The sequence below is a fragment of the Eleutherodactylus coqui genome, chromosome 2 (assembly GCF_035609145.1).
Source record: "Eleutherodactylus coqui strain aEleCoq1 chromosome 2, aEleCoq1.hap1, whole genome shotgun sequence".
Lineage (NCBI taxonomy): Eukaryota > Metazoa > Chordata > Amphibia > Anura > Eleutherodactylidae > Eleutherodactylus > Eleutherodactylus coqui.
The window spans coordinates 267,369,368-267,384,261 of record NC_089838.1 but is presented as its reverse complement, the minus strand read 5'-3'; the positions used below and the strand labels follow the sequence as shown (position 1 = coordinate 267,384,261).

The window sequence follows — 14,894 nt, the reverse complement described above, 5'->3', positions numbered from 1 at the left end:
GCAGGCAGCTGCCACGTGATTATAATAGTTGCTTCATTCATGGAATGCTTCAGTGATTAATCATTACATACTAGACCTGGAGATACAAGATCCTCTGCCAGTGCCACCTCCGTCTCCTTTCAATATTGGCGTTCATAAAGTAGAAATCGATAACCATTTGCTAGGAAGTCCAGGCGTGAAATCGGTAACAGTCTTTCCTTTTACACTGGAAGCGGGAATACTGGGGTTGGGTATAACTAATATGTTCTTCATCAGAGTGTTCTGTCAGAATTTAGACACAACGTCCACATAAAACGGGGGTGCATATATAGCGCTTGTAGCGAAGTTTAAAATGGGGCTCCCTTCTGGCTCTTGTTATCACCAAAACCCAACTTACCGCCTGGGACATGGGAACTTGATGCTCGTTTGCCATCCCTCCAGATTTTCTTTCTGTGATTCCTAGAAGAGTTTTCCGAGACTTGAAAAAATTGGGAATGAGACAAAATAACAAACTATGCAGTACTCACCAGCTAAAGTACAGGGGGTGGACAAAAATATGGAAACACCATACGTTACATGGGATTATAAATGATATTTCACAATACTATCAGTACATTTTAAGGCTTCTTTCACATGAGCGCATATCAGACTGCCGTTTTCACAGCCGGACGATATACACTACGTTGGGAGTGAAAAATCTGGTGAACGGGCACACAAATCAAACGTTTGTGCACCCGTTCATATGGCCTGCTGAGGCCGGCGCAAATGCGCCGAGCTCACCAGGCCATCGCCCATTTCCCCTTCCTCCCCATCGCAGACTCACCTCTCATTACTCCCCGTTTGTTCTGCGCAATGGGAGGAGTCAGGACAGGGGCGGAGCTAAGCACCAGTCCGCCCCACCTCCTACCATTGATGGCTATGGACAAGGGGCGAGGAGAGGGCGGGCGCTGTATATCAGCAGTAACTCGTGGTAAGCATCATTTAGCTTCGTGACAGCATTCTGCGAAGTTATGACGGAATTCCAATGCGGGTAAATTATTGGGGCCCGTATGGTGTGTGCCTCTGTAACAAAGGTAGTGGTAGTTTTTGTGTATCACGAGGCACAGTATCCAACATTATAAGCGCATAAAGTAAGACTGTGAAAACCGCATCCAACCAACACCAACATTGTTGGAAATGTGTGTTGAGTGACAGACAATCATTGTGTGGGGGTTGTGATGAAAAAGAAGCAGACTACAGATTTGGTGCTTCCATATTTTTGACCACTGATCCAGCGCAGCCGCTCTGGATCTTGCCACTTCAGTCATGCTGTTCATCGTTCACGTGACCACTGCAGCTAATCCATGCCTTCAGTTGCTATGTACGCATGAATGGCGCGTGATTGCTGAGGCCACTGATTGGCTGCAGCAGTCATGTGAACAATAAACGGCACATGACCACTGCAGGAGCTTTGCAACTTGCGTGGCTGCCATGCACTTATGAGACATCCTAACAGTAAGTACTGCACAGTTTGTTATTTTGTCCCATTCCCAGTCTTTAGCCAGTTTTTTAAAGAACATGTAACATACTTTTAAGTCCATTGATCACACTTGGTTGTAGGACCCCTATATGGGATCTTACAATCTATTGAAATAAGGTATTCACCTACTTACCTGAGTTGGGCATGCTTTCTCTTGGGGCTCAAAAGCAGCCATACTTCCTGCCTCTATAGAAATCACACTATCCTACCAAAAGTAATTGAACACCTGAGCAAGAATCAAAAGTACAGTATTATTTTTTTTTACATATGTTAATACTTAATGCGGCTACTTTGGCACTAATGACATCAAATACTCTCTGTGGCATACTTTTTACTAACATCTGATACACTTCAGCTGGTATTTCCCTCCATTCATCCTGCAAATTTCTGGCAAGTTCTCTCAAAGAAGAAGGATACTGTTCATATTTCCTGACCCGATGTTCTAGTTCGTCCCAAAGATGTTCAATAGGGTTCAGGTCAGGACTCTGTGCAGCCAGTCCTATCGTGGAACATCCATATCCTCAAAACAGCGTAAAACAGCATTGAATTTGTAAAAAGTCATGTCTTGTTGAAAGCATTGCTGGCCATTCCCAGAGTATTGTCACATTGTCAGCAGTACATTATTTTCTAGCTATAACTCCGTGCTCATGGTTCTTGTCACTACAACCAACAGACCAAAACCATGCCATGTAAAACATCTCCAGACCATAATGGAACCTCCGCCATGCTTAACTGTTGTAACAACACACTCAGGCAGGAGGCGTTCCCCGTCATCCTTCACACCCAGGTGCTTCCATTTGATTTGAAGAGAGCGTACCGTAATTTGTCACTGTATGTATTCTTCCAATAATTGAAGAGAATCTGCTAGCAGCATAACTTCCTCACCGCAATGTGGCAGGACGGGTCCCCAATGCAAAGTCACCAAGGGACCCGATCCCCAGGTCCACTTCAGCTACAAGAAAAATAGAGTAGTGGTGACAGCATAAGCGGGGCAATAAAATATTATCTTTATTCCTCCATTGTTGATATGCAACGTTTCAACTCAGAGTCTTTTTCATGCTTGAAACGTTGCATGTCAACTATGGAGGAATAAAGATAATATTTTATTGCCCCGCTTATGCTGTCACCACTTCTCTATTTTCCTTGTGTATGTATTCTTCCATTGATAAACTGTCCAATGATGATACCCCTTGCACCATTGTAGGAGGGCTAATGTATTATCTTTGAGAAAACTCGTTTGTTGGATTACTGAAGGAAGATACCAGCTGAAGTGTATCAGACATTAGTAGAAAGCAGGGTCGGGCTTATCTATGTGTGACCTGTGTGGTGGCAGAGGGTGCTGACTGCCAACTGCTGGGTGGAGGCGAACCCCTTCTTCTAGAAACAACTCTTAGGCTACTTTCTCGTCTGCATTATGGCTTAGGTCAGGGTTTCCGCCTCTCTGCTCCGTTTTTGGAGGAAAGAAACTGAAAAAACTGATATTTTTTCCCCATTGATTCCAATTAGGTTTAAATAGTGCAGTCTACAGTGGGGTCCGAATGTAAATAAACTCCATATGGCTAGCTCTATATGAGTATATAAGCTGCATACCTGTGTCTATAGTATACTCATGTGAAACTGGCCTACAGCACATTATATAGCCTATACTGTATTCTTTTACCTAGCCTATAGAAGTTCTATCCACTATTCTACTTAGTGTTTTTCTCTTATGATGGTGGTAAGGGGAGAGTACTACTAAAAAATTTTGCACGGGGCACCATCTAACCTAAGGCCGTCCGTGATAGAAAGTATGCCATGCAGGGTAACCAATGTCATTGGCACCGAAGGAAGCCCCATAAATGAATACTACTTTTGATTCTTGCTTGGGCATCCAATTACTTTTGGTGTACACTTGGCATACACAGTGTAATTCGCTTTGCATAGACTAGGAAGGGATTTTGTGGGTTCCTTTAGATTTCTGACATTTTCTATAAAGATACACAAGACACAAATAACCACTTTTTAATCTTTTTAATGAAATAACACCTTTCCTCGTACATTCTTCCTGTCCATAAACGTAACGCGTTTAATCTTTATAAAGATTAGCATAAAGAGTCCTCGTTAAATTTGCTGATGATTACAAATATCGCTTATTTGATCTTTTAATTTCTTCACCTATAGACCACAAAGATCCCTACTGTGACTCAATATGTCGTCTACCGGTGATCCCCGGCCTTTAATAATAATACTTAAGTTTCAGTATATAATATAGAATTCATGCTAATAGTAATATAGAGTACAATGCATATTCTTATACATTCACATTATACAATATATATATCTATAGAATATCCTCAATATTTCTCAATGTCTTTGCTCTCGTAAATAATCTGATATTTATTATATATATCGCAGATTTTTTTTAGGAGTAAGAAAATAGCTTGCCCTTTTTAATACAGGTAAGAGTTTATGCTGCTTTTTGTGCATTATTAGGAGGGAAATCTCCCACCTTGAACTCTTATGCATAACAAGAACCGACTCCAAAACCAGGTATTAGAAAAAGGTGGGTTTTTTTTACTTTTTACAGAAACAGCGCCGTTCCTGCCTATTGGCTGTGTCTGGTATTGCAACTTATTTATGAGTGGCGCAATACCAGTCACTGCTAATTTAAAGAAGTTGCACTGTTTTTAGTGGAAAAAGCAGACCTTTTGCTTCTAATTCTGGACAATCCCTTTAAGAACCAGTCACTGACTTGAAGATAGCCTATGTTAATGGATAAAAGGGAATCAGGATATATCCTCCCTGTCAATTTTGAACATTACAGTTTTGAAGACACATTCTTTCACTGTCATCACGGAATAACAATCATGCTTATCATAGCTAAGTTTGTGTCAAACTTTTGACATTGAGTCCATAACTTCCTATGGAGTTATTGAGGGCGCCACACGCGGCTCTTCATGATTCTGAACTTCTCCGACGGTTCCTTTTAAAGCGGCAAATTATCCTAATATCCAAATTAAAAAAATACATGTAATGCTAAAAGCAAGAATTGCTGTCAATGTATTGAAGAAAGGCACGAAAGATGGAATGATTGTGTATTGCTGTTCCAACGATGCTGCATCATCTCTTTGGCTGTTCACGGTTTGTCCTCTAAATGTCTCCTTCCTTTTCTTCCCTTATGCAGATGAACGCTGAATTCACATCTTTGAGGTCTGTGCATGTTTGTCAGCTTGATATGTATTCTTTGTGGTAGTTTCTATTGTGTGTGATGACTATCCAAGAGGATCTCCCTTGAGGGATGAGGATTTATAGTCTCTATAATCCATTTACATATGCTGCTGCAAGAGGTACATGCCATTATGTAATTCCTACTCCTTTTATCTGGGTTCATAGAAAATGCTAGCATCATACTTGTAATGTGCACATAGTGAGTGTCCTATATAAATATAGAGTTCGGTATCTTTCAGTTTCTACTCATTCATTCGTAGCGAACATTACCCATTCCTGGTCAGTGTACACAGGATACATGGGGAGTGCAAGTTGAGCAGTCCGTCTGTTTCTGGAGATTAGGACTTCATGGTGCAAATAGGTACGACGATCACTAGGATTACTGTACAGGCAGCTGCGGTGATGAGTGCTGCCATCTTGCAGACCTTGGCTCGACGGAATTCGGCTTCCTTTCTTTTCAATAGAGAATCATAACCCGGAGTGTAGATGTCTTCCATCCAAAACTCAAGATTATTTGGGTTCAGGGATTCCTGAGTCTTTAAGGAGAAAAAAAATACAGTAGAGCTCAGTAATTGTAAGTAGATCTTCAAAACTTTTAGGGTACTAAACTCTACTTGGCTAGAATAAGGCTTTCAGGTGTTGTAGTAATAATAATATTAATGTGTTTCTTAAAGCAGCCTATGCAAATGTATGTATGTATATATATATATATATATATATATATATATACACATACATGATTCTCATGAGAAAGACCTGCGATGCCCACCGCTCATAAGAGGGGGGGCTGCTTCTTATCTCCTGTCTTGGATTCCCTAGTCCAGGCAGAGATATTGATAGTCTATTCTAGTTGCGTTTCTTCGAAATTACGTGTTCACCTAGCAACATACACCTGGGGCGTAAACATATGTTAATCATCAGCGTCATTACATACTAGGCCAACCAAGAGTTGTTATGATGTTGGGAGGGGTATGCATGTAATTGGTACGTTATATTCAGTATAACTGTATTGTACTTCCTTATAATAAACCAGAAGGGTATGGGGGCTCAAGGGGAATACCCCTGAGTTCAAATACATATATTTATGCATGAAGCTTCTCATTATAACCAATCTGGAGCAAACCAGTGAAATCTTCTGGAATATGATTTATTCCCATAGCACAGGATAGAGTTGGAAAAATGGAAGTGAATGCGTTAGAAGTACTTGGATTCCTGCACTGAGTACTAACAACTAGAAATTATTTTCTAGCTGCTGGGACCGTTGTAAAATTAAAAAAAATAGAGCATATTTGCCTATTCTCAGCCCCTGAAACGCAGCTGAGCGTCTCACATAACATCGGCTCGGCGGAAGTCATGTGACCACTGAGGCCTATCAGAAGTCAATGCACCACCTTCAGCACTCCTGGCATTAGCGCACATGTCCTGGGCACCATGATGTTAGGAGTTTGGGATGGTGGCGTTATGGCCTCTGATTGTCGAAGCAGTCACGTAAATACCACTGCCTGGAAGCCAGAACCAGTGGCCGTGTGAGTGCTCACCTGCACTTCGGGGGACTGAGGAGAAGTGAGTATGCTCAATTTTTTTTTATTTGACAGTATGCCCAGTGGCTGGAAAACAATTTTGTAGTAATGTCAAAACCCCTTTAATGGCTTCTCCAATAGCTAATTTGCCCAATGTGTTTCAGTTAAGAAGATGAGATGGGAAGTGTGGGTTTCACAAGTGCTTTGCCCGTTATATAAAAGCACACAAAGATTGATTACTGACCAATTTGTCATTCTCAAGAAACATTTATTAGAATGTCCCTTTTTGACTGTGCTTTATCCAGTACTATTTATGTGGCTGGTCCTTCAGATGTAGTAATACATCTTAGGCCTCATGTCCACGGGAAAAATCAGGCCCGCTACGGACTCTCCATGGAGAATCCGTAGCGGGTCCCTTCTGCCCCGCGGACATAAGGCATTAAAATAAGAATAAACTCACCTGCTGCGAACGGTGCGGGTCTTCCCTTTTTCGCGGCCGGATCTTCTTTTTTTCGGCCCGGTGGATGTGCTCGGCGAAGAAAGAAGATCCGGCTGCGAAGAAGGGAAGACCCGTACCGTCTAGAGCAGGTGAATTTAATTCAGGCGCGGGTCTCCCGCGGATCCGGACGGCTTCCATAGGCTTCAATAGAAGCCTGCGGGAGCCGTCCCCGTGGGAGACCTGCACTAAAATGGAGCATGTCCGGAATTTTTCCTGCACGCGGGACCCACACCTGTAGGGAAAAATGACATCCGCAGGTATTTAACTACCTGCGGGTGTCTAATGCATCCCTATGAGACACGGATCCGCGTGCGGGAAAAACGCTCTGGATTTTAATTCTTAATTTCCCCGTGGACATGAGGCCTTAGTGTTGCAAATATGGATTGTTGTTTTTTAAATGTCCCTCATGTCATTTATAATATAGTAAAAAAGGGGTATTCCGGGCATTTACTATTCATGACCTGTCCTGAGGATAGGTTATCAATAGTTAATCAGCACCAGTGCGCTTCTCAGGACCCCTGCTGATCAGCTGACTCTCCAGCCCACTATCAGTGCTAAGGGGCGGAACATCCGCATCGGTGGTCAGGGACAGGGGTGTAATAGGAGGCTTCACTCTCACTGAAATCATTGGAAGCTATGCATGATGCCTTCTATTATATTTCCTGATCCTCATTGTGGTCAGAGGCGGAAGTGTAATAGAAGGCATCCCTCCCATTGATTTCAAGGGAGTGAAGCTTTCTATAACACTTTCAGCTCTGACTACAGATGCAGATGTCCGGCCTTGCTGCACTGACAGCAGGCCAGTGGATTAGCTGATCGGTGGGAATCCCGAGCACCAGACTCCAGCTGACCAACTATTGATGACCTATCAAAAACCACAATTCTCATCAAAAATCACACCACTAGCGTGGCTTTAAACATGGCTTTTGTGTGGATCCGCAGCTGATTTCAGCCTTTCAATAGAAGAGTTGAAGTCTGCTGTGGATCCACACCAAACTCCTGTCCGCACCAATGGTGTGGATTTTGGTGCGGATTTTCTGCTGCAGAAAATCTGTATCATTTCCACTAAGTGCGAACCTGCCATAACAGAGGATTGCTTAGACTAGATAATATGTAGTAATCTGAGGGTCATGAGCAGAAATAAGTATTTGCAGCCCCTTCATACATAGATATTTTCATTTGATAGCAGAGGTCTTGGAAATAGCTCAGAACTGGAACGCAAATTACACTTTTTGTCAAAAACAATCCGGCCCCTAGAAGGAGTTGTCGTTTTGCTACGAAACTCAGAATGCAGTTACATCTCAGGCAGATATACAAATGATTAGATTTGTGGTGTGATTAGATGAACGGTCTTGTCAACTGAGATCCTAAGAGTGGTTCTCCCCTTGGCCTATAAAAAGGCTCTACTTGTGTGTAGTTGAACTGTTTTTCAGCTTGTGTAGAGCTTACTGATTACTAGATGCCTCTTCAGTACAATCAAAGAGATTTCACCCTGTTAAGAGTTTGAGAGGGGTGCATTATTGGAATGCAAGAAGCTGGATGGTCATATTGATGAATTGCCCGCCACCTTTGCCGTTCTGACTAGACTGTTAGGAGGTGTTGTGACCAGTGGATATGTGAGGGCACACAAGGCTACTGGGCTCAGTATACCCTCAACAGACCACCAGTAGAGAGGATCATCCGATTGTTGTCCGCCATCCAGAGACAGGTGGCACCATCGTTACAGGCCCCTGTGTCTGTCTGAACTATTCCAGGCGATTAGTTGAAGGAGATTTGGACTCATATTGCCCATTACATGTACTGTTTTTGACACCCACCCACCGTAAGCTCCATTTGCAGTGATGTCATGCGTGACAAAACTGGATGCTACGGAGTGGAACTGGGTTGTCTTCAATGATGAATCCAGGTTTAGTTTGGGCACTGACGATGACCATGTTCTTGTCTGGAGACCTAGTGCTGAGCACCTCAATCCTGCCTTTGCTGTGAAGCGACACACTGCCCCCACTGCTGGTGTGATGGTCGGGGAGGTCATTGCATTCAACAGTCGGTACAAGGGACAATGACAGTTCAGTGATATGTTCAGGACATCCTGCAGCCACATGGGTTCCTCTCATGGCAGCTTCCAAGAGGTATTTTCCAGCAGAATAATGCTCGGCCGCACACAGCAAGGGGGTCACAGGAATGCCTCCACAACATTGTCATACTTCTGTGGCTGCCCAGCCCTCTGATTTATCACTAATAGAACATATACGGGACCATCAGGGACGCCAACTTCGACAAAATCACTTACTTATATGAGAGTTACAATCACACAGAGAAAGCTTCATTACTTTCCGGCAACTCCTTCTAGGGGAGCGATTTTTTTTTTTTTTGACAATGAGTGTATAATAGAAAATTGCAGCGCTTTACATTATACGTTATTCAGCTTTTTTACATACAATTAGAGACCCTTTATAGTAAAACAACAGCCTGAAAAATAACAGTGATTAGTGTACATGAGAAGAGTTTATACATTACAGTTTACCTGGAGATCCAGTGCTGTGAGACGCCCTTTTTCTCCTGAGTTGTGTGCATATTCTTCTATAGTCCATGACGGTTGGGTTCGTTTTATCTCTGCCATTTCTGTTAGGCGCATGTCTGTGTAAATGGGGTTGCTTTTCATGTGGGACTTCAGAGATGCTGGATAAGGGTGAGGACTGAATACTTGTTCCACCATATACGAATCCCTTGATGGTTTTGACATCCTGTGCAAATGAGGTATTTCATGCTGGTGATGAACCGATAGCAAATGACAGAATAAAGATACATAATAAATATATTTTACCTCTTTTACTTTAAAGAAGATATTTAAGATTATATTTTACAACTTTTACTTATGTATTAGATATTTTACCTCTTTTGATTTGCGGTGCCAGTCCCTACTTGATCCTCCTTTATCCTTCTTGTCTTCCTCAGATATACTAGACTGTTTGGAGAAACCCCAAGGTCGACAATCATGCTGGGAATTTCCAGGCTTAGACTCACTGGTAGTAATATCTTCCGTTAGTGACCGGACAGACCTTTGTGAGAAAAGATTTTTTTTCATGGCTTTGACTCTAAGACTCTCCGTGGTAGCATTGGTAATGTCTGGACAACAGCAGTCAGACTTGTCCACGTTCCCACCATTGTGGGATGAGCTTTGATCTTGGAATGAACTTGGTGAAGCTCTTGTACTGGAAGTGGCATCACTATGAGGCTGACTTTCAATCTCTAACTTTGCTTTCTCTGGTGGCTGTATTCTCTCATCTAGTTTATTTAGTTTGGCCAACACTTGGGATACTTCATCACGCACACCAGAAAGTGACTCTAACTTCTTCTCTATCTCTCCAATTCTTCTGACTAACTTTCTAACACTACTTTTTAGTTCTTCTTCTTCCAAAGTCTCTGCCCGTGGACCCTTGATTGGTTTGCTGTTTGCTCTACTTGATGCATGCTCTGGAGAACTTTCATTGTCTACCCGTGGAATTTGAGCTAAGGAACCACTACTATTGTAGCAAGAAGATTGAGGAATGCCAGAAGATCCACAAAGACTCATATCATCTAGAAACCTGAATATGTCACTAATATCATCACTAATTATTTCAGAGTCTGCTTCAGACTGGTTACGAGCCCTGCCCTCTATATAGCGGCTGCAGTTGGAAGAGATGTTTGAGTCCTTTCCTTTTTTTGTCTCGGTTTGTTCTGTCTGTGTACCAACACTCTCTGTCTTCTCTATGCTGAATTGACAGGACGGTGTTTTTGTGCCCTTGTCTCTGAATCTCCTTAAGGCCTCTTGTTTCTCAACATCTTGAGGCTCACAAAATTTCTTCCCATTATTTTTTAGTGCTAGATCTGGTAAATAAGAATGATGACGCTCTGGTACAGTTACAAAATTTGCCGTCGGTAAGCCGGTGCTTGGGTAGCACATAGCTTCTTCTTTCCTATTAAAAAATGACCTTTCGAAATCCGGTACTTCTTCAGTGTTTAAACTCCAGCTTTTCACAGGCTTTCCTATAAGGTGTTTCGGCTTGCTAATAAACCTTTTTTGATCTTGCAATCCCAAACCAGTTGTTGGGCCAAAGTAGGTGGAAGCCTGAAGGTCATCTAAGCTTTCATGCTTTGCCCTTCGAAAGTCCTCTGAAGAAGAGTATGCTGTATTTAGATAATGAGAGCTGTATGGCATCTCAAAACTGTGATTGAAAAAAACTGTCTTAGGACTTATTTTCCCTTCATTCCTTTTCATGGTTAGATTAGGTGACCCTCTTACTAAGTTGTGAAAATCATCCTTAAAAATATTTCTCCTCTGTCCACTGGAAGCTGGAAGTCTGAAAGGCTCTTCACTGGGTGTAGGTGGCAGTGATTCCGGCTCAGATAATGGCTGACTTGGGAAATAGGTGCTTTGCATTTCACAGGATTGCGGTGTTACCATAGAATATGAGTCCAAAGTTTGCAATCTCTCCATAGACGCTGCCCGTTCATTTCCTTCTTGCTTAACTCCTAAGAGGAAATTTGGCTCAGGAAGAAATGTGTGACATCCTTCACACTCTTCTTTGTGGCAGCTGGAGGACCTGGTAATGGAATAACTCCGGTTGGTGTCTCGCTTCTGTGCTTCTTTGTGTGGGACTATATCTTTGCTACTGTAAACATCTGTGTCCGATTCCAGGCCCTCTTTCTCCTGAGACTGCTGTTGAATGGGCAGTTTTTCTTTGGCTGCCCCATCATTCATTTGGATCAAATTAAATATAGTGACTATATCAGCAGCTGCTATAATCTTTTTGGACTGTTGATTCTCTGCGGCATTTCTCATCTTGTCTCGGAAAAGACTTGCTGGAAAGCTCGGATCTTGACAGGCAGTGTAGTAAAGGAGACTGCGCAGCTTTGCAAGTTCAGGTAGTTCATATCGGGCACATAAAGATTTACAGAGGTCTTGGTAAGAAACTGAGTTTTGTTTTGAGTCTAAATCTTCTAGAATCTTCACAAGAAGATAGGAAGAGTCTTGAACATCACTCATGGTGACAAGTTTTTATGTTCCTACAAAGAAGAGAACAATAACATTATAACAAGTAACATTATGTTGCAGTTAATAACTATGCAAAATCATTTTAATACCGAACTCCACCCAAAACTTTAAAATACAGGTCTCTCTGCATTTAACCCCACTGTCCTATTTAAGGGGTTGTCCAAAATGGGATTGTTCTCAGTAAGAGAAACCAATTAATCTTGTAGATATGATACCTTTTAACCTCTTTAGTGACACGCCTTGAAAATCTCCGGGGCTTGCTGCACTGACCATGCAGTTAAACCCCAGAAGATTTCCATGGACAGCTCTAGTGCTGAAATGTGCAGAGCACTGAGCTGTCATCTGAAGTCTTTTGGGGTTTTTACTTGCATTGTTGACTTATTTAAAAAAGCTGCCCTGGTAATAATAAACCTGCCACTGAAGGGGTTAATGGCTAACAAAAATGCATGATGTTATAGCAAGCTTTCAAACTTACTTAGGGCTTTTCCTCAGGTATAATGAAACAGATGAGGATGGGGCATATATATACAAATATATTCATATGAAAAAGCACAGACATAGCGTGATTAATTTGTTATGACTTATCCTGTTGAAACGAATGGGAACATGGTCTGCAATACCAGGCTGCACCACTGTAGTTGCAGCAGAGCTGTCTGCTTCCAGCAGAAATGAGTTCCATGCCCGAGTGTGGGAGCCCAGGAAACAGCTAAATAGCGGGGTTCTTGAATGGTGGATACCTGCCGATGGGTTATTGATGGCCTATTCTGAAGATAGGCTATCAATAGCTCATAACTGGATAACCACTTTAAGTCATACTCACTGAAATCTAGGAAACTATGTGAGGCTATTTAATCGGGTCCTGACCCTAAATAACAAGTAGCTGTTAGCTGTTCCTTTGCCTGAAGAAATAACATGTCAGGAAAAAAAGTGATTTATTTCTTTATATATTTTCTCCGAACAAAAAAAAATGTTTCTAAATGATCAAACCAAAATCAGGGCTCATTAAACCTGTATAGTCACTTTTTTCTTACAGTACCAAGACATTTCCTGGTACTGTAACTGCCTTGTTGCCTTCATGTCATTTTTGCAGACACAGGAAAAGCTTAAAGGCGTTGATTACAAAAACATGACGACTTGCATTAGGAAACAGCGTCACACCTGTCAATGGGTTGTGTTGGGTATTGCAGATCAGCTTCATTCTAGTGAATGGGGATGAGCTGCAATACCAGGCACAATCTGTGGACAATGTTTTTGGAAGAAAGCAGCCATGTTTTTGTAATTCTGGAAGACCTCTTTAGAGATAACGAGTCGGGTCATTTTTAGACCCTAAACTGCCACCATGCATTAGAAGTAACAATGTTTCTAAACATTCCCCAATATTTTAAATCTGGTGCAGCAAAAATGCAAAAATCACTTTTTAAAATTCTGCATGCCCCATGCAAATTTCCACCGAAGAGCCTTCTTGGTGGTGACAATATCAGAGAGAGTGCTCCAGGCCGGGCTTCAATCTTGCCCATCCTGACTTGATTGGCATCCCAGCAGCTCTGCATCATGACCAGCTTGCTCTAAAGCTCAAGCATGCAACATTGTATTTCCCAGGTTTGCACAGTGCAGCTAGGTGTATTGTGTCCCAGCTTCATCACCATACTGTGCATAAATCCTCTCCTGACCGTCCCAATGTTTGCATGGTATATGGGCACAGTACATCTTCCTGCACTGCATGTACTTGAATTTAACCCTGGAACACCTAAGGTGAGTCTCTCGGCCTCATGCCATAATGTTTTTGAGAGTTTGCGTTGCTTCCTTTTAGCTTTGTGTAATATCCCCTTCATTATTCCTCCATCATGTTGTTCCACCGATAACATGATTTTGCACTTTCTTTCTACATTATGTATGAACCAGATAAATGCTATTACTTAATTTTGCTACATAGACACCTAATATGAGTCTGACGGACTCACAAGCTGTTTCGTGGGTCACTTATTCTTCCCACCTTTGTGCTTTCTTGTGGACGGAAAATAATGTATCGCAGTTTTTGGGTACATCTCACCCCAATTATGAGAGATATGCCGAGCACCCCATGCCAGATAATAGTAGTCGGAGAACAAGCGTGTGTGTTCATAAATTTTCCCCTGCTGCTAGTGTTTCGGCATGCCAAAAAGAAAACTGAGTGACGCGGAAATAAGTTGTTTGCTTGCAGAAGAAGACAACAGTGATATACAGTTCAGTGACAATGAATTCAAACCTAAGCCAAATGACAGTCAAGAGCATCACGTGAGTGTTGGGAGTCAAGTCCCAGGCGAGCAAAGTAATGAAAATATTGCTGACGATTCGGAAGGTAAGAGCACTGCACTGCTGGCAGCTGTAAATTCTTGCTATGTACGGAAAGAATGCTTACTCTGGAGCAGAAATACACAGGTGCCATGCGAAGTGAGAAGACACAATATTATCAAGTCACAAACAAAGGTGGTAAAGCTGCCACCTTTGAATATATTGGAAAGTCCAGTGACTGCTTTTGATTTGTACGTCACAAGTGATATTATTGAAAAAAGTTTTGGTGTACACCGATTTGGAAGCAGTGAGAATTTTTTTTTTTTTTTTTTAAATACTCGTTTATGTGGGAAAAATGCAATTAGGTAGAAATCCAAGCTTTGATTGGACTGCTGATCACTGCAGGTCACTTGAAAATCAAATGTCTGTGGAACAAGAAATACCTTCCACCAATTTTTCGTGCTACGATGAGTAAGGGAAGATTTGAAGACCTAATGTACTTTTTGAGATTTGATAACAAGTCATCAAGAAGGGCTACAGATAAATTTGTGTCTTTTCATGAAGTATGGAACCAGATAATTCTCAATCTCCAACAGTGCTACCTTCCAGGTATGAATCTGACTACTGGTCCCATTCCAAGGTTGCTGTTGCTTTTACCAGTACATGAGTTAAAAGCCAGCAAAATATGGAAGAAAGATCTTCTTTAAACGTGATTCCAACTACTTCTATCTACTGAAAGGTTTGCCCTACTTGGATAAAGTGGGGTGAACAAATATTGCATTCAAGGTGGTGAAGGAAATTGGCAATAAGGTACTTCGGCACCCATGGACATTTCTTTACACCAATAGAACTCGCTGACCA

General features: G+C 41.9%; 1 protein-coding gene across 2 annotated transcripts; it reads right to left on the bottom strand.

The window, feature by feature from the left end:
* Window positions 1-3,835: 3,835 nt before the first annotated feature.
* On the bottom strand, window positions 3,836-11,753 carry MINAR1 (membrane integral NOTCH2 associated receptor 1). Of its 2 annotated transcripts, none has more exons than XM_066589996.1 (3): window positions 9,614-11,753; window positions 9,249-9,499; window positions 3,836-5,241 (listed from the first exon to the last, which is right to left on the bottom strand). In XM_066589996.1, the coding sequence occupies exons 1-3, from the start codon at window positions 11,751-11,753 to the stop codon at window positions 5,044-5,046; spliced, it is 2,589 nt and encodes an 862-aa protein (XP_066446093.1). In that variant the 3' UTR covers window positions 3,836-5,043. The 2 variants fall into 2 exon arrangements, with proteins under 2 accessions (XP_066446093.1, XP_066446092.1); XM_066589995.1 differs by having other exon boundaries at window positions 9,249-9,491; window positions 9,618-11,753.
* Window positions 11,754-14,894: the final 3,141 nt, after the last annotated feature.